This window comes from Chanos chanos, chromosome 5, assembly GCF_902362185.1.
Source record: "Chanos chanos chromosome 5, fChaCha1.1, whole genome shotgun sequence".
NCBI classification, from domain to species: domain Eukaryota; kingdom Metazoa; phylum Chordata; class Actinopteri; order Gonorynchiformes; family Chanidae; genus Chanos; species Chanos chanos.
In genome coordinates, this window is record NC_044499.1 from 21,396,583 (window position 1) to 21,417,614 (window position 21,032).

Sequence of the window (21,032 nt, forward strand, 5' to 3'; positions counted from 1 at the left end):
ATGCTTTAAAAAAAACATACACAGATCACATTTTCAAACATAACATGCTTGTTACCCTTGATTTCTTTTTCATTTGATTTCATTCTAGCTGAAGAAGTAAGAGGAAAAATAAGTGTGTTAATGAACTCTCCACCTGGAAAGTCAGCCACTTTTGGGCCATAATGTAAAATTATGTGACATTCTCTTGCCAGAATCTGTGATGCCTAATGCCACTGCTACAGTCACACGGTTACTGGCGAGAGGGGGCCTTTTTCATTTCTCTATAACAAAGTGAGGCATAACCAGTGTTAGATAATAAATTTAGATGATAGGTGATAGATAAATGATAAAATTATATTAATCATATGCTACAACTCTTAACTATAGTGTACAGACATATATAAGTAATTATATATGTCTGTATATATAATTATATATTACATATATAAGTATATAATACGTATATAATTCAAATATTACCCTGAGGTAAATGTAAGGCGTAGGGGATGACTTTGTTTCTGATAGTGAGCCTTAAATCAGTTTGTAAGCCATATCTCAATAATATAATTCTACTACTCCAGTGACACAAACATTATTAGAAGAGGAAGAATTGTTATCTGTCCAAGGTAAGTTTACTTTTTCACTTGCAGTGGTTTACAGAATATTAATTTACTCAATGGCCACTATATGGAGAAAATAAGGAAAGTCAGATAAGCAGTGAACATTAAATATTGTCTGGTTCTGCAGCAATTGGCAGAACTTCTCTTTTATTTAAAAATGAACTGCATGAAGGTGAGTACTGTGCATGGATTCCTGTACATGACTGACTTATAGATGCTTACTCTATGATTCCACAACAACAAAAATAAAGGATTAATATGGGATTAATATTTAGGATTCTACACTATTTTACTTAAGAAGAAAGTAATACTATTAAAGCTACCCCAAATCTTGGCATAATATAGGAATGTAAAATGATACATAAACATTGCCATTTTCACAGCTGTGACTGACAATATGTAATTTTAAACGTATTGCCCAACCCTAGTGGTCAATCAGCTAGACAGACCACTCAATTCCACAACCACAGATCACAAGGGCTCCTTGCATTAGATCAGATGCCACATTACACACATACACACACACACACACACACACACATACACACACACACTGAGGACTTGGTGAACTCCAGGAGAAAAGAGGAGCATGTGGTAGGCCAGGGCTGGATTTGTTTTGATTTGTGATCTTTGGCCATGTCGGCCAGGCTCAGCGGAGGCTCACGTTTCCACCTCCTGCAGTTCCTCCCCTAAGGCCCTTTTCACGTGGCTGCCTCTTCCTTTTTTCTTCTCCTTTCCTTTTCGATTAACACATCTCTTAGGACTCTTGTGCCAGCCCTCCCTTGCTCTCAGAGGAGGGAGGTGCATCTTCCCTCTCTCTGTCTCTCTCTCTCTGACTGTCTGTGACTTGGGTTGAGTTGGGCTGGATGAGGTTTGAGTATCAGACAGACATTAAAGGACAGCCAGAGAGACACTCTGGACTGCCGGAGGCAGAGCCACTGTCAAAAGTCTGTTACCATGGCACTGCCAGACTGCCAGTCTCTACAAATGGGCAGAATTCAACAGCAGAACTTCTGCATATATGTGCACCTACACACACACACACACACACACACACACAGCAGCAGCATTAAAACACAGATGCAGTACAGCTGTGACAGGTTCAGCATTCTCCAAGCTGAACCTATATGTGGCTTCCCTGAATATCCCCAGTTACACTCTCACAAACTTACACACAGAGAGAGAAAGAGAGAGAGAGAGAGAGAGAGAGAGAGAGAGAGAGAGAGAGAGAGAGAGAGAGGGGTACAGACAGAGAGAGAGAGAGCAGATGAAATCCATCACTGTCAGAGTCTCACTGGGTGCCCTCCTCATGTAATCCCTCTATCACTTCATCAAGGTGATAATTGTCGGGTGTTACAAATTAAACACCAACACTTGCAGTCAGTAAGCATACAAAGCAAACAGACTCCAAAAGGAGAGTGTAAAAAAAAAAAAACTGCCTCTCAGGCTTGGGGAGAGGAGGGGGGAGAGGAGGAGGGAGAGACGAAGGGGTAATTATCGATGCCACTGGAGAGAAAAATCGCAATCTGGCCCGCGCCAAATCGACTCCTCCCTCCAAATGACTTCCTACTCCTGATAACCAACAGGGCGGAGTCTTCAGAGCAACTGATGGGATCAGACTGAATTCACAGATACAAATACATGTGGATACACAAACACAAGGGAATGGGAAATCTATTGGCTCACAGAGCAGAGTTGGAGATTAAGATTAAACTTTGAATGAAAAAACTTCCCTTCAACTGCTAACTAGGTAAGTCACGTAACAGACTATTATAGCTTTATTAATATTTAGTTGAACAACCAGCACTGTACAGTGGACTGAGCAAACCCTCCTCAAAATTTGTCAGCTATTAACGTTTGAAGTCAAGCTTGGTCAATAAGAAATTTTCGAACCAAACAACTGCACTCCCACCCCAACCCACCCAAAAAGTACAGCAATTACCAGAGGCTTCAAGGAAAATGCCTTTGACAAAAGAGGGACAAAGCTTGTCCACCAAATGGTACCCAATCTGAGACAATTCGAGGAAAAAATTATGTATGCTATTTTTCTTGCCTTAACTCTTAGCATTTGGTTTTTCTGTGCATTGGAAAGACCACGGAGCAGCACGGTTGCGCAGTGGGTAGTGCTGTCGTCTCACAGCAAGAAGGTTCAATTCCCGGCCGGGCAGCCAGGGTCCTTTCTGTGTGGAGTTTGCATGTTCTCCCCATGTCTGTGTGGGTTTCCTCCGGGAGCTCCGGTTTCCTCCCACAGGCGAAAGACATGCAGGTTAGGCGAACTGGAGACACTAAATTGCCCCTAGGTTTGTCTGTGTGTCTGCCCTGCGATGGGTTGGCGACCTGTCCAGGGTGTTTCCCTGCCTTTCGCCCTGTGAGCGCTGGGATAGGCTCCAGCACCCCCCACGGATAAGTGGCTTAGATAATGAGTGAGAGAGTGAGTGGAAAGACCACAAGAAATAAAAATCTAGATTCCTCCAAAATGAATGAAGTTTCACACATGAATAGGCCAGCGATTCACTTATTTCATGCTTCACAATTAAGTAATTTTCAGAAAAAGATATCATAAAACAAACTGAAAAAATTACAATTTTTATCAAACAAGCCCATTTGAAACCCAATCAGACACTGAGCCCTTATGTATTTGAAGACTACCTGCACGTGACCATCTATTTCCAATGAATTTCCAATGGACAACCCACACTGTTCGGTCGCACTGTGCATGTGCACTGAAAGAGTGAGCAACGTATGAAGACTTAACTCTGTGACAAGCACAAGAGCAGACATGGGATTAAATATGCATCACTCTTTCCAGACAGTCTTAACAGTCATTTCTATCTGGGTAAAAAGAAGTATGGAGCATCATATGGTGATGCTGAAGCATGTTGCCAACGGTGGACAAGGGCCAGTGACAGAAAAGCGATGTTGACTCCAACAGGCAGTGACAGATATCTTATTCGGGTGATTCCAACTCTGTCTAAACGGCCTCCCAATCAAAAAAGCAGGTATGGTTCATTCTGCCCTCTCACATGAACAGAGCATTTTCATAACATAATTGGGAGATATGCCTTACCCACAGAAGGTCACAACATCCTATATTGCCGAGGAATTTCTTTTGAGCTGATGTAATTTCTCTTGGAAAGGCTGGAGTTCAGTAAAAAACAAGAATCACTATGGTTCATTCCAACAGCAATCTATTCTCTGTAACAGCAAAACAACAAGAAGGACCTGAGTATAGTAGCCGGTTTCAAAGCCACTGGTTAGGCAGTACAGAATTTTCTTTCATTTTACTCCATAATCCATTCCCTCTTAACACCTGCTACTCGGGGAGACAAAAGTACAATGCAGTCATGCTTTTACAAGACCAGCCCTGTAGGTTTGGTGGGCACCCAACCCCCCAAAGCACAGTGCACTATAAGTTATCCCAGTGATCCGACCATGGAGAGGCGGGGGAGGGGGGGGAGCTGTTGTAGGAAGTAGTTCCAGCTTTGTGGGTAGGACCTAAAAACCTGGACTGGATAATAGAATGGACTGGAACACTAGAGCAGCATTAGCTGAACATACAAAAGACAGACTATGCAGCAATGAGTACAACGTTCAGTATCTGAATCTCTATACATTTGTAAGTCAGCACCATGGTCTAAGTTGCAAACAATGCCATAATGGAGTTTTCTCTGCTTCAGACAGTTCACACATGCACCCAACTTGCTTTGTATGGTAAAACCAATCATCAAACCCATTTGCAGAACTGAAGATTCAATTAGTATAAAGGATGTATATGAAATGGTTGGAGGGAAACCAGCTTCTGGTTTAGAAAATGCGGCACTGAAAGAGACCACAAACCAAATATGTGTCATCTGGAGCGACGCAAATAAGGAGAGGATGGAGGAGAACAAATAAAAGAGGATTTAATAACTCAAACCAGTCACCTTGCTTTATGTGTACTATGTCATCAGTTTCACAGCCTAACACAGAATTAAATGTGGCACAAATGGCTAAAGCAAGCAACTCCAACCACAACAAATCTACAGAACCCTACCCCCCCCCCCCCCCCCCCCCACCTTCAAACGGTGCTTTTATGTAATTATCCTTTGTCTAAGAGACCTTTCAAAGGCTATCTGAGCACAGAATACTGTTTACTCAAACAGTACGCACAAGCCAAGACATCCGAGTCTTTTAAAACTTGAAGCCGCTGACGGCGTGTTCCTACGCCGGCAGAAGCACCTGTGCCTTTCACTTCAAAAGGCTCCTATATAATTAGTCCTCTGGGAGGGAGGCCAAGCACCTCCTCTCCCTTTAGACAGTCACCTGAGATGTACAGGATGTATATCTCTCCTCTGAATGAAGAGCTGACAGAAGACTGTCAGGATTAGCATTCAGAAAGCTTTCCTGCATGCCAAATTTCACTCTCATCACTTTAAATACTAGGGCCTAAATCCTACTGCTACCCAGGTGTACATTAGAGCAGGTGCCACTACTCTCAGATCTGCTCCAGTTCATGATGGGCTGAGGGAGTACATGACTGGTCTAATCACAATATGAGTCTGCGAAATGAGCGATGAAGATCATTAACAGAATGTTCTTCGCTGAATGTGACAGAATGTCAGACAATACAAATGGTTTGGCTCAAAGGCGTCTTTCACCACCAACAAGCCACAATGGAGCTGGCAGGCTTTTTGTGACAATGTGTGCTGTTATTAAATAATTATCAAAGATTTTATAAGCAATTGTCCCGTTATACCATCAGGAGAACTACTTTACAACCCATCTGATTTTACGCAGTTTTGCCCACACTTGAATTCTGAGTTAGGTGAGATCTTGATGAAGTTTAAAGTGGTATGTAATGGGATTCTGACAAAGCACAAAAAATGCAAAACAAAGACACCAAATTTTGAAGCTCAATCTGAAGCTAAACAGGCTAATCAAACATGTAATCTTGAGGTCAGAAAAATTTATTGTCCTCTTGAGTGAACTCCCATTTAAAGGGATAATTAGGGTCAGCAGTTGGAATCCTTCAACAAACAATCAGGACTAATTTAGGGCAGTCCTACACAGCACAAACTTGACGGACTGTGGACCTTACCATCAGAGAGAAGTTGGCTACAAACAGTATTGTAAGCAAATAATGCCACAATTCAAAATATATTTCTGAAGACCTCTACAGAATTAATTGTCACAAAGTGATAACATATCTAGAAGTCTATACAGAAGTCTAGAAATGGTTAAAAAGCCATTTCAAAGACTCTGTGGCACCACCAAACCACAGTCACCGCTATACTTTCTCAGCCAATTGCGAACGTTTGGAACAGCAATGAATATTACCAGAAGAGCCGTTTTGCCACAATTTCATCAAGAGCAAAGCAAAAAGTCATCAAAGTCATTGCAGAAAAAAACCTTTAAACTTCATCCAGGAATCTATAGACGCATCTCCCATCAGCTAAAATCAGCTTTAGTGATTCCAAATCCAGACAGAGACTGGAACAGTTCATGGCACAGCAGCATGGCAGAAACAACTGCTGACTAAGAAGAACATTACCATCCATCACATTTTTGTCAAAAGGCACCTGGTTCAGGAGCTTTGGGATAATGTCCCATGCACAGATGAGTCAACTTTTGTGGCAACAAAAGGCCCCTGTTATGTCTGGCAAAACCAAACAATGCACTCAGCAGTGAGAAAATCATGGCAAGAGTCGAGTGTCACGGTTTAGAAATGCTCTGCTGCATGATGACATGGCCGACTTGCCGTGAAGAAAGCATCGATTTAGCTTAGAACTAGAATTTTGCAGAGCAATATCGGGCAATTTGTCCTTCAGTAGAAGCTGACACACGGCTGGATCATACAGCAAGTCAGTGGTCCAAAACACAATATCATACAGGGCCAAGAGGAACAAGAGGAATAATCTCGTGCAGTATTATTTAACTTCAGTCCTGGGGAGCCTCTGTCCTGCTCTGTCCATTATCACAGGCGATTGAGCTAATCAGAGGTTTGATTAGTTGATCAGTGGAATCAGGAGTGCTAGGGTTGGGTAGCCCAGAACAGACCCACTGTAAATTTTTCTTTCAACCCATATCAGCTGATCAGCAGAGCCTCGATTATTCATTCATTCATTTTCTAAGCCGCTTATCCTAATTAGGGTTGTGAGGGTATGCCGGAGCCTATCCCAGTGCTCACCGGGGCGAAAAGCAGGGAAACACCCAGGATAGGTTGTCAGTCCATTGCAGGGCAGACACACATTCACAATTTAGTATGGGGGAGGAAACCAGAGCTCCCGGAGGAAACCCACGCAGAGGGGAGAACCTTGGCTTCCCGGTATCGAACCCAGGACCTTCTTGCCGTGAGACGACAGTACTACCCACTGCGCCACCGTGCCACCCCTTGATTAATGGAGGATTAAAATAAAGATGAGTAGGACGGAGTTGAAGACCACTTATCTTGTCCAAACCCAAAATTAAAGCTCACTGAGATGTCGTGGCAGGGTATGAAATGAGAAAGTCTTGCTCAAAAATCCACAAATGTTACTGAGTTGAAGCTGTTCTGTACAGACGAGAAGGCTAAAATTGCTCAACAACACAATGATCAGTGAGGGACCGATCAGTACCTACACAGGAAGCATATGGTTGCACTCACTGCTGCTAATGGTGTCATAACCACTTATTGAGTTTGAGGGGGGTAATTACTTTTTCACACGGGGGCGCTGCAGGTTCCGTAGCTGTTTTAAATAATTAAATGAAGCAAGTATTACATTTTTCGTGGTGTTTCTTCATTTAAGTTCTCGTTCAAACTAGATTTTGATTAAAGATCTAGTATAACTGAGTGTCAAAAAAATTCTAAAAATTTAAAATATCATAAAAGAGGTCAACTTTTTAACCTGCAGTCTTCTTGAGGAGTTTCTTTAATAAAAGGTGAGAAACACAAATGCTATATAACTAGCCATATTCCATTCTAAATTTACAGGAGTGTAAAAGTGAACATTAGAGCTGTGGTCAAAATCTTCTTAAACACATCCATGGCCAGTCCTTCTGAGAACACAAAAGTGCAGCACTCACAACTGACAAAAGCTGATTTAAAACCAAGTGCCCTAAAAATAATTTTGTGTTTTGTTTTGAGTCACAATGTTAACAGCCCAAAAGTCTACATATTACACTGTCTGTAATCCCTTGTGTCTTAAAGACCAAATTAGAATTCCTGTACCATCTCTAACTTTTATTATTTTTGGTGTGCGTCTGAAAAGATAAGTAACAGTACAATTTCAAAAACTAATCTTAGAGCTCTGACTTATGATGACACGTAGTAATTAATGGAGCTACTGATTTCATGTAGTAATTACAATGAGATTGAGACTGTTTTCCCTTCATCATAAATTCTTTAAACATTAGGCCATATAACCTACCAAAATAACCGATGGATTTGCAGATACTTCGGATGAATCACACTCAGTGACCTCACTGTGCTGAACAACACAGTTGAAGGCAAAATGGACCTTTTTTTTTAAATTAGCTACACGTCACAGTCACAGTTTCAAGACAAAATCAGGTATTTACCCAGCAGTTAACAGCTTTGGCCAATCACCATCTACTTTCACAACTAGAGTAACATCAAACATGGGGTGCTGTGATGACTAATTACATTTAACTTGACATCTTTTATAACTATAATAAGGAATGTGAATACTGGCATAGTCTTGGCTGCTCTCAACAGACATTATGAGTCAACTGTGTGCCAAGCTAAGTATTAAAACAAAAGTGTTCAAGTCCAAGGCAAGAAGGAAAACATCCAAAAGGCGTTTTCCAGACCACAGAGAGGCCCTACTGAAAAGGTGAATGTAAAAGGACTGGGCTCGGCTAAATGCAGGAATATCCCATTATGGCAAAACCTAGACACAATCCCATGCCTTAAATATGACCTGACCTGCTGACAGCAGGGTGTTTTAAGGCCATCTGATGGCCCTGATATGCCCACATAGCCCCTACTGACTCCTCCCACTGAGGCTTCATGAGAGAGATTAAACGGCTGCAGATTAAATAATTCATATTAGTTAACCTATTAAGACTGAATTAGTGTATCTCTGTTGGACTGTGGAGAGTAGGTCCTGTGAGAATTACAGAACTGACTGGAATGATCGCTGTATGGAATATCTCTGGAGCTTGGATTTGAAGACGAACAATGTATACATTGTAAAAAAGACAAGAAACTGAAAGTTCGTCTGCTTCCATAAGTCGTTTTCTGAACACACAACACAGAGCAGAAACTAGATGAGTGGAAATAAGGCTTTAGTCTGGAAAGCCATCAAAAGTTCCTTAAGCTCCCTCATGACAGCATGTGACAGCCTTCCTCAAAGAACAGACTGAACCGGCAAACATCAAAACTGTCACCGGACCTTTCACAGGACAACCTGAGAGCACCCATTTAAATGAATAAGGGCCCAAGCCACGTGTTTCCTTGGCTTCGGGCCATGTGGAGACAATTCTCCATTTTTAGAGTCACACTCCTGCAAATATTATTTATTTACAAACTTGATTTTAAGGTTAAAATTTTATTTTTCTTACTTATTTTTCCCCCACCTATTTAATGCCAATACTTTAGGATACTATTTGTACAATAATTCCATTAAGAAAGACGAATGTTATTTCTGTTTTGCGATAGAAATTTTTCTATTCACATTTCGATTCGGCTGCAAGAACCAAAGAACCCAGAGGAGTAAAATCTGCATAACCTGCCACTCTCCAGAATCACTTACCCAAGGTCTGGACTGTTTGCTCTTTACCCGAAAGCAATTGAAAAATGGAAGTTAAACCTACTTCTTTTTAGGTTTCGGTGTAGGCGGAGGTGGAACAGCCAGGGTGACAGCATCCTTTCGGGGCCTGCCCCGAGGCCGTCTATCCGTGGGAGCTGGACTTCCTGTGGGCGTGGTTCCGGAGCTGCTGGGGGGCGGAGAGGGTGTTTTTTCAGAGGGTTCCAGAATCTTTTCCTCTGATGACATTCTGAGACAGATAAGAAGAAAGGGAAGGACAGAAAGGGAGAAGGAAGAGGACAGGAACTTTAGTCATCCAACACAACAGACAATATCACAACAAACACAATCCAATCATTGACTTAGATGATGTCAGCTGTATGTTCCCGTTTCCAATCACTCATACATACTGGAGGAAAGTAAAGACGCATCTTGAGATCTATACAGCAAAAACTAATATTGAAATTGCTGCATCAGTATCCTGGGTTCAGAAATTCTGCATAATCATGACTTCTTTTTCAGCCATGTCTGGATTTAGTCCAGGAAAGATTACAGCTCACAGGCACTTTTCAATCATCCTCTGACTTAGCGATCACAATGTATTTAAGGTGTATGTAAACAAACATTATCCAGTCAGTAAGCTCATAATGCTGATTTTATTAAAGACAAGAAATACTCTGAGAGAACATTAATCTCACAGGTTAACTCTGAAACAATATTTTAATAATTTGTCGTCTTTAGGGGGTCCCTGAGGCAGCTACTTACAGCTGAGCCCAAGTTCAATATGAATTTGTAACAAAAGAACTTGTGTAGTTACAAAGAGGGGCCCCATTGACATTTTATGTTAAGTTAACATGGTGCAAATCTGACTGTTGAACATGTAATAGGTGAGTGGGAAAGATTTAATGATAAAGAACAGTTACAGTTGACTAACAGTTACAATGCTTAGCTACACAAATTTAGCTATGCATTACGCATTTATAATAAACTCCTGATATGTAATTTGATATTTAACAGTATTAGCTTTACAGATTCAGCCATCACATCTTTGTTGCTATTTCTGATCTTGCATTCCACCAAAGACTCTTTCATTCGAGACTGCGTGACTGATGGCTGTACTCATCAGAATGTAAATACGCTATGGGTCCTGCTCATTCAACAACAGTTGTCGTTACTCTCTACACTGACTTTACCTCAAGTGTTTTTGTCACAGTGCACCTGACCGTTCCTTGCGTCCTCTGCATTCAGTCAAACCTCTGTCTGTGTCATGCATTCAGACTTTATTTGAACTTGGGATTTTCAGAGCTTTGAGCTTTTGTGTATCGGTGTCTGTCTGTTTTTCTGTGTGAGAATATAATGTGTACAGCGACACAGCTGTCACAAATACAGTGTAATAAAACTCCATCTAAGAGATTCCTCATCATAAAACCACAGTGGATAATGATTTAACAAACAACAGTATTTCATTTTCTGTAAGGATATTATCACTGAAAACACAATCACATTGTTCTCTTCTGCCTATATCAGTTCAGCACTAAACAATGAGGAGGACGAATGCAATAACAAAACTCGGCTGGTCTTTGTTTTTTTGTTTTTCCTCTCTCTTCTTTAACACCAGCCAATCAGAGCCATCCACTTCACAGATGTTAAACTGAAGAACGAAAAGCGAAATAAGGAAAAATATGACAAATTCTTTCATAGACAAATGAACAGGACGAGTGGATGAACCAGAAGAACAAAACCTGACCCAACTTTAAAACACAATTGCTCCCTTATTTGTTTTGGCCCACTTTAAAACTAGTGACATTGAGCAACAACAAGCGATCTGAAAGCATTACCATAGTGTCATAATAACGGGAAAAGAAACATTAGCAATTTGTTTTTCCATTTGCGAAGCAATAATGCTAAAGTGTATGTGGAGCAAATGGCCAGGAAAACCAAGGCAGCAGCCAACAAAGCAAGCTCATGCAAAGAGCACCAGCGGAATGCAAACGTCCGCTATATACAGCCCTATGTACGCATCCAAGACACCACAGATTGCATCATATACCACCCAGCAAAATATATGTTCCTCTTACATTATGGCTATAAAGACATGATAAAAAGGCAAGCACTTGATCGGAAGTACAGCATGCTATTGAGAACACATTTTTCAGAAATAGCTTTGCCAAAAAGCTATAAAGTAAATATCACCACACAATTGCAACTGAGAATAAACACACCAGATACTTCTCAACGTCCAAAAATCTGAGGTCAAAGGTGAAGCATGAAGAGCTATACGTGCTTAGCCCTGCAATTCACTGATGATGACTGAAAGTTATAAAACCAGATGCCTGCAAAACATTCATTTTCTGGAGACCAGGGAACGGTGGAAATTGCAAAGGGACTAAGGGACTAAGTATGCATCACCGCAAACAATGGAGCGCACACAGTCAAGGCCACGAACATCAGAAGTCAGACAAGACTTCTGGTCACAGGCAATGCCCGGCCAGAGTAAGGTTAGTGTCAGCGTACACAAAGTAACCACAAATCTACAGCCTACACAAAATGCTACATTTACACCTTAATACCATGAAACAACAAATCTCACATTTGAAATACAAGTTTTATTTCACAGAAAAACACAACTGAATTGTTTTGGTAGGCCTTTGTTTCACCCTCAACCATAAAACAGCCCTTTTGATTTCACCCCCTTGTTCCCACTTCCTATTCAGTTGTGTTTGGATGTGGTTCATTAAGTAACAGGTCCTAAAGGTAAAAGCAAAGCTGGTTCTGAAGAAAGAAGCTCGGGAGGGTTTCTTGGAAGTTTCTTCCAAAAGGACAGTGACTCAGCGGTATCTACCACCACTGTATCCCAGACATGAGTTGTCTCCAAATGCAGTTCAGACAGCAACATTGTCATCTCCTTCAAGCCAAACAAACATGTTGGTGTTTCTGGTCAGAATGTGGTCACTGACACAGCTCATTCATTTGTGGTCAGAGAGCTTAATATATGCAACCAGCATTTTTAAATCTAATATTATTCTACATTATCTCACCTTTATTAATTTACAAATTTGTATTGTAGTTACTGTATGCTTTTTAATACCACAGCTAGTGGGAAATATTTTGAATAATTCATTGATCTTCTCTAGCATGTATATTTATTCTGTCCATTCTCCTGAATGTGAATGGTAAATGGCCAAGCCAAAACCCCCTCCCAACTACCACTACCACCACCTCCACCACCACTCCCTTTTAATCATCACATCAGCATTATCAACGCTCTGTGGATTCAGTTACTGAGATTATGGGTTTTTTTCTGTATTGCTAGGTCTAGTATACAGTGGTCCTTGTAGGATGGTATTGCTTTGCCAGCTTCTAGGTTACAGTGAACTGTTTTCCTCAGCTAGCGCTTGAAGAGACAGTGAACTGGGCTGTTTTGCTAGCTTTTCAGCAGAGAGAGCAGACTGTGCTACTTTGCTAGTTCTTCAGTTGATAGTTGACTATGCTGCCACACTAGCTTCTCACTTCTAATCCCTTTTCCTGCTCTGCTTGGCCCTCCTGCCAACCTGTCTGCTCAGCTGATGGGGCACACTGCCAAAGGGATGCTGTCTCTCTGGGAACCAGGCAGGATCACTGGATCTGCCTACCTTAAGTAAACTATGAGACATCACATCTTTGACTGCAGTCAGGAATCTGGGCTTGCTGGCTGAGGAGGGCCATGCAAGTAATGAAAACTGGTTTAAGAATTATAAATTCACACATGCTACCTAGAATGTAACCTAATTATATATTCACTTTATATGCAATTCATTGGAAAAGACAGTGGAGCATCAACAAAAATGGTCTACACTGATGATGGGACATAAAGGACAAACACAAAAGGCACTGAATTAACTTAAGACAGGGCTTAGGCTTTGACTGTTGAATGAGAGCTGGTCTAGTGGCGCGTCACATGAACAGGCCACGAAATGGCTACTGAAATTAAAGCAGAGGCCCCTGAATAATTGCATATAATTGCATCAAAAATGTCAACAAACTGATTTACAGAATCCAACATAAGAGTCTTATCAGATGCTGCAGAAGAAGTACTCCCTACCTGCTTTACACAGCCAACCGTGCATCAAAACCCCTCCAGCCCCCAGCACCCACGGCAAACCATTCTTACATCACTCAAACTGTCCTCTTAGGCCCAGGATATCCCCACACACATACTATTTAAGAGTGAAGTATAAAGACTACTGACTACCATTACAGTTGGAAAAGCAACGTGTCCAGATGAATATTAAACAAAGAGGAAAAACAAACACCATGAATATTAAATTACTCTCTGATGAAAGAGGCTAAACTAACTGAAAACTCAGCATTGAGAAGGGTTTCTCTATGAACTATATTTTGTGCACAGCTCTGTGCACAACATTTTTAATGTTCAATCACTGATGTACTTCCAGCAAAGAGACAATTCTGAAAATGGTCAAACAGCCTTTGGCATCACTTGCCCTTTGTTTTAAAGGGGTATGAGTTACTGATGTAGGGAGTTTCCCTCTAAGAGTCTCTGTAAAGATGCACCATGCTTTGCCTCCTATTGTTTTGTAGTCCAGTTACTGGCGATACAGATGTCACCCAGAGATGGTTAGTAATGCAATGTATTGCGTGGTAGTTAAAAAGTGAAGGTAACAGGAGAGTCGTAGTTCAGAGTTAAACTGGATGTCTGTTACAATAGCAACACTAATGGCAACACTCTTTCTAGCTCTTTTGAAGCTCATTAAACTCAAGGCGCATTGTAAATGTTATAACTTTTAAGTGTATTTTAAAACGAACACGACGTTTTTATAAAGAATATGCAAGGTCTAGGATTAGATTTTAAAAAAGAGGAGGAAAACATACAAAACTGTTAGCCTTTGTTGAACAAGACTGCACAAAGCAAATGCTTCACATGAGGGGGCATGTCCAGCTTTTGCCTTTGTTCACTTGCCTTGGGAGCTCCATGAAAATGATCATGTAGTCTACTATCAGTAAATAAACTCGTTATTCAGATTTAGACTGATCTGACCCATACATGTTCAAGTGATAAGAACTTTGGCAACGATAACAGAAAACCGGTCATTCATCATCGATAGTCCGGAATTTCACGTTACGTTCCACTTTGCATTGGCTTTCCTAGTGGATAGTGATGCGCAACTTGGTAGAAAACGTTATTTTATACGTAATTACAGAGGCTACGTATTTGCGCTTTCGTTTTTTTTGGCAGATGTTCCATGTTAACGGTCCTTCTGGTGTAAAACTATACTAGTATTCACAGACAGGCCATGGTAGATCTAGTTAAATCCATACTGCCATGCCAATTTCCTTATGGGCCTAGTAGGTTATACTCCGAGGATGAGCAAGTTAAAACCCCATTCAAACGCACCGCAAAACAGGGACGCTATAAGACACATTATTTATAATGTATTAATTCATACCGCACTGTCTCAGCATGAACAAGCTGCATTCAACCTAGAGAGAATTTCTCTGGCATACATGTTAACAGAATGTAACAAAATAAACTATTCGATGACGTGTGATTCGTTGGAAAAGGCACCCAAGCGGTAACAAAACGGTCTGCACTGACGATGGAATATATGGAGCGAGCAGGAACGACACTGAATTAACTTACCTTTAAAACCCTAGCAGTTTTTAATAAGTTCCTTCATGACAATAAACGTCATCTATGACATATAATACTTTGTTTAGTGTTTTGAGGCTTGGGGGGTTGGGGGAAAAACCACGATCCGTAGGAAGAAGACAGTGTGAGCCACTGATGTCAAGAGTATTCCGTTGTGTTACACTTGTACATCCAGTTTTATCAAAATCTTGAAAACAGTATCCAAGATGTGACACCGATTTCTCTCCCCTTAATTTCAATACATCACTTTCCTTTATCCTCTTCATCCCACAACGTAAAATCCTTGAGGTTTACATCCCTGTGCCGTATTCATCCAACGGAGCTCGTGAGAACAAAATCCATGTTTGTCAACCGCTTTTTAAAAATTCCGTAAGGTTATGGTAAATGAAAACGGCTTGACACGTTAACTCGAGGAAAAAAGAAAGCGTACCCAATTTACCACCGCTGACGGCAGCTTGCTTTCAATCCAACTGATTCCGTTCAGCTTGCAGAACAATATTTAGTAGCCTACGCAATATTTTGTAAACAACAAAATCACCGATACGATTCGAGCAATTATTTCCTTGCAAAATACACTGTTAAAAGACAGCATCCACGTAAAGAATAGAAAAACACCGGAATCTGAACCCTTAAATCCCGAAAAAAATACAAATATTAAAGTTGTTGCTCACACTCTACGGTAGCCATATTTGAGCGTGACCACATAACACCCTGTAAGCGCGTTCCTATCAAATAGTACCACAGAAATATTAAGAACTGCGTGTAATTGTTTTATGTTTTTTCTAAAGGATGTAATATCTTTTAATACCTGTCCATATTGTTCATGGTAATCCATTCAATATCCTTTGTATATCCATTTGCTATGAAAGCTAGCGGACCGTGCGGAGGGATATTTTGGAGCGCTCAGCAGGTGAGGCGACTTTTTTTTTTATATCGGGTAGGCCACAAACTATGGTTACGATACTCCACTGGATCGGAATCGAGTTACCGAGTCCACGTTCAGGCTGTTAATGCCTTTATTACATCGTTATAACTACCAAATATTTCAATGAGTATTTTTGAAATTAACGACAATGAAGAATTTATTTCGATACAGCCATAACACAGCAGATGAAAAGACGAGAAAGGTTTTGAAACTCTTGTAAAACGTGCAGCGAAATGTACTATGTTTAAAAAATGACAGACTAAACACGAGAAAAAAAGCACATATCAAAACGAGAAGAGTCCTTCAGCACTAAGACGTCATTGTTGTACTGCCAAAGAATCAGATGACATAATATGAAGCAGTACAAACTTGCTATTGTATGCTGTTTGATTGCTGTTTAATGTTATTAATCAAGAGCTGAAGTCAGCTCCACAAGCTGGATGAACTAACTACATCTTTTCTTTCCATTAAAAAAAACCCACTTAGTATTTCTTTAAGGTCCAACCCATTTCAGTTTGCATTCAGCTGAAAAACCTAGACCCAAAACTTGTTTCATGAGCACAGAATTCAACATCTGCAATTACTGAAGCAATTACTGTTGTTTCTGTAATGAAAAGAAGAAAATGGCTCATGTTCCATAGAAAAACTTTTTTAAAAAGCTTAGAAAGCTCCTGCCCTCTATCTCACTGCTGTCTAATCTCACAAAGAAAACCAAAGTGATGATAAACAGAGTTGTGTCCATTATGTTATGACTGGAGGGACAAAAATTGGTTCTGAACAATCCTGCACACAAGCCACATTGATTGTAGAGTTCCGTGGCCTTACTTAAACCCATCTCTAAATGTCAGGTTTTGGTCGCATCTCCCCCATGTGACAATCTTCAGACGAAATGGTGGGGCCTAAGCAGTGGTTTTTGGATGTGCTCTTACTTGCACCATGAGCTGGATATAAACATTGTTTAGCACATTTTAATCTAGCCTTGACACACTCATAATGATATATTGCCTGTTAATGAGTGAACAATGACAGAACAGAAAATTTTGTGTTGTGTATTTTCTCCCATCCACTGCTTCAAGATCTGTCAAGACAATGCACTCAAATTCTGAAGGTCCTAAATCAGCTAAAGTTTTAGTCACCTGCAAAATTACACATCAAATTGGTGAAGTGTTAAATTGTTCTGATTCATTTAAACAGAGCACTTTACATGGGTTTTTGTTACTGGGATAAAAAACATAAAATCAAATATTGAACCATGAGTGGTAAGTAGTTTTCAAAAGGGCGTCAGCACAAAGTTGTAGAAGGGTGTTTATCAGGGGATAGTAATTAGACAACTAATAGGCCTGTAAAACATGAATTATAAACAGATGTTTGGCACCAGTTAGACCATACAGAGAATAAGCTGTTCTTCCTAACTGTATAACTATTCATAGATTGTATCTTGTTCCATTTATGAGGAAATACAGCTGAACCAACAGCCAAATATGAGGTATTTTGTAAGATAAAGAGTTTTTCTTAAAGGAGATACACAGGTTTAGTTCTGTATAACAATGGATCAATCACTAAGGCTCTAACAATTTTCATCCTACACTACTGAATGTTGTCACTTTCAGATATTCATTTAAAGTATGTTTCTTTTGAAGTGAAAAAGTAACAGTCTTCCTTACCTTCAGTCATAAGAAGGACTGTCTTTACACCAACTCAGTGAAAATACAAACAATTATATTATGTTGGCTAACCCTTGGTCGTAGTGCATGCTTCACTGGGTCAAGGAAAATTTTCTCTTAGTTTCTGTGAAAAAGCTTCCTATTACACACTAAAAAGATTCACAAAATCTGCACTCAGCAGTGTTAAATTGCTTTAATTTTATGTGCCCTCTCCTCTAAAAGTCTGTCTAATCTAATAAGTTAAAGGAATATTCCGCTGGAATTGTCTTTTTTTTTTCTTTTTTTTCTTTTAATTTGTCCACGTGTCTGTTGAAAAGCTTTATGTGTATTTTCGCATCTGTGTCTTTCTGTAAGGACTTGGCTGCTGCTGAAAGCCATTAAGCCTGCATGTAATATGTAATGTAACTGTGAAGTGATAGGAGGATCACACATAGGAAATAATTGAAAAATAATTTTGATTTCATTTCAATTTCAAGCTTCCCACTAAAATCAGAGTCATCTGCCCACCACGACTATGCAACAATGCAGTTACTGCCTTTGTTTTGTGGTACTGAATGATAGCACATAAAGGCTGATTCCAGAAAACTACCACAATACCAAACCCAGAGACATATTCAATGTAGGACTCATGGATTTGTACACCATCACTCATGGACAGTTTAGAATTCCTGCCCAGCCAAAAGAACCAAAATCACAGGCCTGTTCCACTGCCTGTGGCAGATTGCTTGAGCAATAGTGAGAGACAAAGGCTTCTAAGATTTAGAGATGACTTCTAGGTCAGTTGTCGCGTGGTGCCAGAGCAATATTACACAACTACATGTGTAACATGGTTCCATCTAATCTGCTGTGGTGTTGTATTTGTAAACAAACATGTAAGCTTTTGAAAGATAGCTAGAACATCCCAGGACAAGAGTCATGGAAGTGTTGGCAGTAATGCAAGTGGGACTCATGGTTAGGGTGTCGCTTTTTACAGGCTGTGGGAAGTGGAGAACCGAGGTATAGATTTCAAGTGTCATTGTCTTAATTAAGTGCATGCGCTACACTGGTACATGATACACTGAGCCATGCACTGTAATTACCAATGCTGCATTTACTTGGTACTTACTCAGCTACTGTATAACTGCAGTTTTTACTCAGAGCCTGTATCATGCGAGGTATAATGCTTTATCAAGCAATCATGCTGCACTGAAAGGCATGTAGTAAACAAGCATTGCATTTTTTGATTAACTCATAATGAGAAGCTCGTTAAGGCCTATTCAGACAATGGTAGTAAGTGCTTTAATTTAAAACTTCACCTAGAAATGATTTAAACCAAATTAAATGAGTGACGAGATAACAACAAACAAAGCTATTAATGAATTTATAAAATACTTTCTCGGCAGAATTTCATAAATTAGTTTTTTATGACAGATCTCCCACCTGTGTCACAGTCAGAAAAAAGTGAAAAATTTGTATTTAAAGTGAATGTTTGCTGCGTCAAGATGTGTTGTCTGCCTGCAGTTTCATGCTGATCATCCAGATTTTTGAGACGGTCAAACTTTGGTCTCAAAAGACAAGCAAAGCCATGTTAAAAAATAATTTCATCAACAAAATTCACTTGAGTGATTTGGACTAAGAAGACTGGACTGATCTGAATGGACCACAGATATGATTCATACTCTGTCAGAGGGACGGGGGGCATGGGGAGGATGGGGGGGGGGGGGGGGGGGGGGGGGGTTGGGGGATGGGGGGGCTGTTTTGTTATCCTTCACATAATTAGTAATGTGCCTTACATTATAACTGATGAAGTGAGTGATTCATGGTCCAGTTATGTTTTATTGCATCTATTCATGGTCAGAGAGCAGATGAAAACACTCATGTACACACATACAGTACTGTGCTTTTAGTAGGTTCATATTCATTTATTGATGAAGAAAAGAAAGTGGCAGATGTAAAAGGGGGCTGTTTAGGAAGCTGTTTCATATGACTTCTGCTAGGGGGCAGTATAGCACTTTGTATTCCCCATAGTCTGCAAACATCTCTGAGTTAGCACAGTCACTGCACAAATTCATGAGGCTCTTTCTGTCAGAGATGTCACAGTGCAGTTGTGAATTGCCTATACTTACATAATGTTAAAAGAAAATGTCACACCTTATTCTGGTGGGGATCAAACTGAGTAAACTGTTGTAAACAAGAATACCATAAGCATGTAAGCATTTTCCTTAACACATGGATATTTGTTGTTGTCATTGTTTTGTTTTGTTGTATTTCGTTTTGTTTCATTTTGTTGCACACGGTATGTTTTAGATATCTACAGTCACACACATGAAAATAAAATGGCATGTTAAGCCAGATGTTACTAACACTCATCTCATGTCACCGGTGTTTTCGGGCACTAGCATGCTAATGAAAAACTAGCCTCTTTCAACAATATACAAACTATCCAAATGCCTTAAGCTTAATCAGACTCTAGCTTACCTGAATCTTCTAACCTGAATCAAGAGCAAAGTGTTTAGATATGCTGAACCAGCTGCCTTAATACTGGGGTAAAATAAAAAGGCAAGTGGGCTCATATGAATGAACACTGTTTTCTGAAATTATCTGGATGAACCTTTCCTAACCCTGCGTGATTCCACAATTCACTGAGCTGACCATCATGCTGACCCATTAAACTGGTACAGATGTTATTAAGCATTGCCCAGTTTCCTCATTCAATTACAAGAGTTCCTCTCATAGCAATTCATTTGAATTCACAAGCATTGATGTTTTAAACCTGACCAGGCTTTAAACAGTTTGTGGTTTAACAGAGCTGTAAAGCAAAACTGACAGAATTAAAGTAACCCCCCTTCTTCAAATTCCACTCTGCAGATGGTGCACGATAATTTTGCACAAGCTATTATGGTCACATGTGCCATTTTATCCCCCCCCCCCCCCCCCCCCCCCCCCCCATCTCTTGATTGTGCTGACAGTACAGGTCTTGATGCCCAGTTCTAAAACTCTTGCTCATATCTGATCATTTGGCCTAACTGCTTACATCTACCAAATCATGCAAATCTGACGCCTATGCTAACTTCAACCATGTGTTTGGAAAAACCCAGCACAAAAATTCAGCAACAATCAGTGTGGTCGCTGGGAGATCTGTTCTAGCCAGACTAAGCCAGACAAGGGTGTAACATTGTAGGTAACACAGGCTACAAATTGCAATTAAAGAATCCATCTCAGATGTAAGGAGCATTAGCGAAAATCAGATTTGTATTGGATTTGTCCCAAACAGTATCCAGGTCCATTTGGTTTTTTACTGTTTACCTGTCCCTGAAAATATCAAATCTGTTTTACAAATCAGCTGAAATTCAGACTAATGTCATCTCACACCTACATTTCTATTGAGATCACAACAAAGTAACAAAGTGGCTTATAATTTGACAAACTAATTGTAGTAGTAAACTTTACATGACCTGCCTTTGGATATGGTGTTTTGAGTAATTTGGGTTT

At 40.2% G+C, this 21,032-nt stretch overlaps 1 protein-coding gene across 1 annotated transcript in view; it reads right to left on the reverse strand.

The window, feature by feature from the left end:
* The window catches only part of kmt2cb (lysine (K)-specific methyltransferase 2Cb), a 70,899-nt gene extending 61,325 nt beyond the window's left edge, over positions 1-9,574 (reverse strand). Inside the window, exon 1 of the mRNA XM_030773689.1 lies at positions 9,393-9,574. Coding sequence (XP_030629549.1) covers positions 9,393-9,574 — 182 coding nt within the window. The remainder of the gene's footprint in view (positions 1-9,392) is intronic.
* Positions 9,575-21,032: the final 11,458 nt, after the last annotated feature.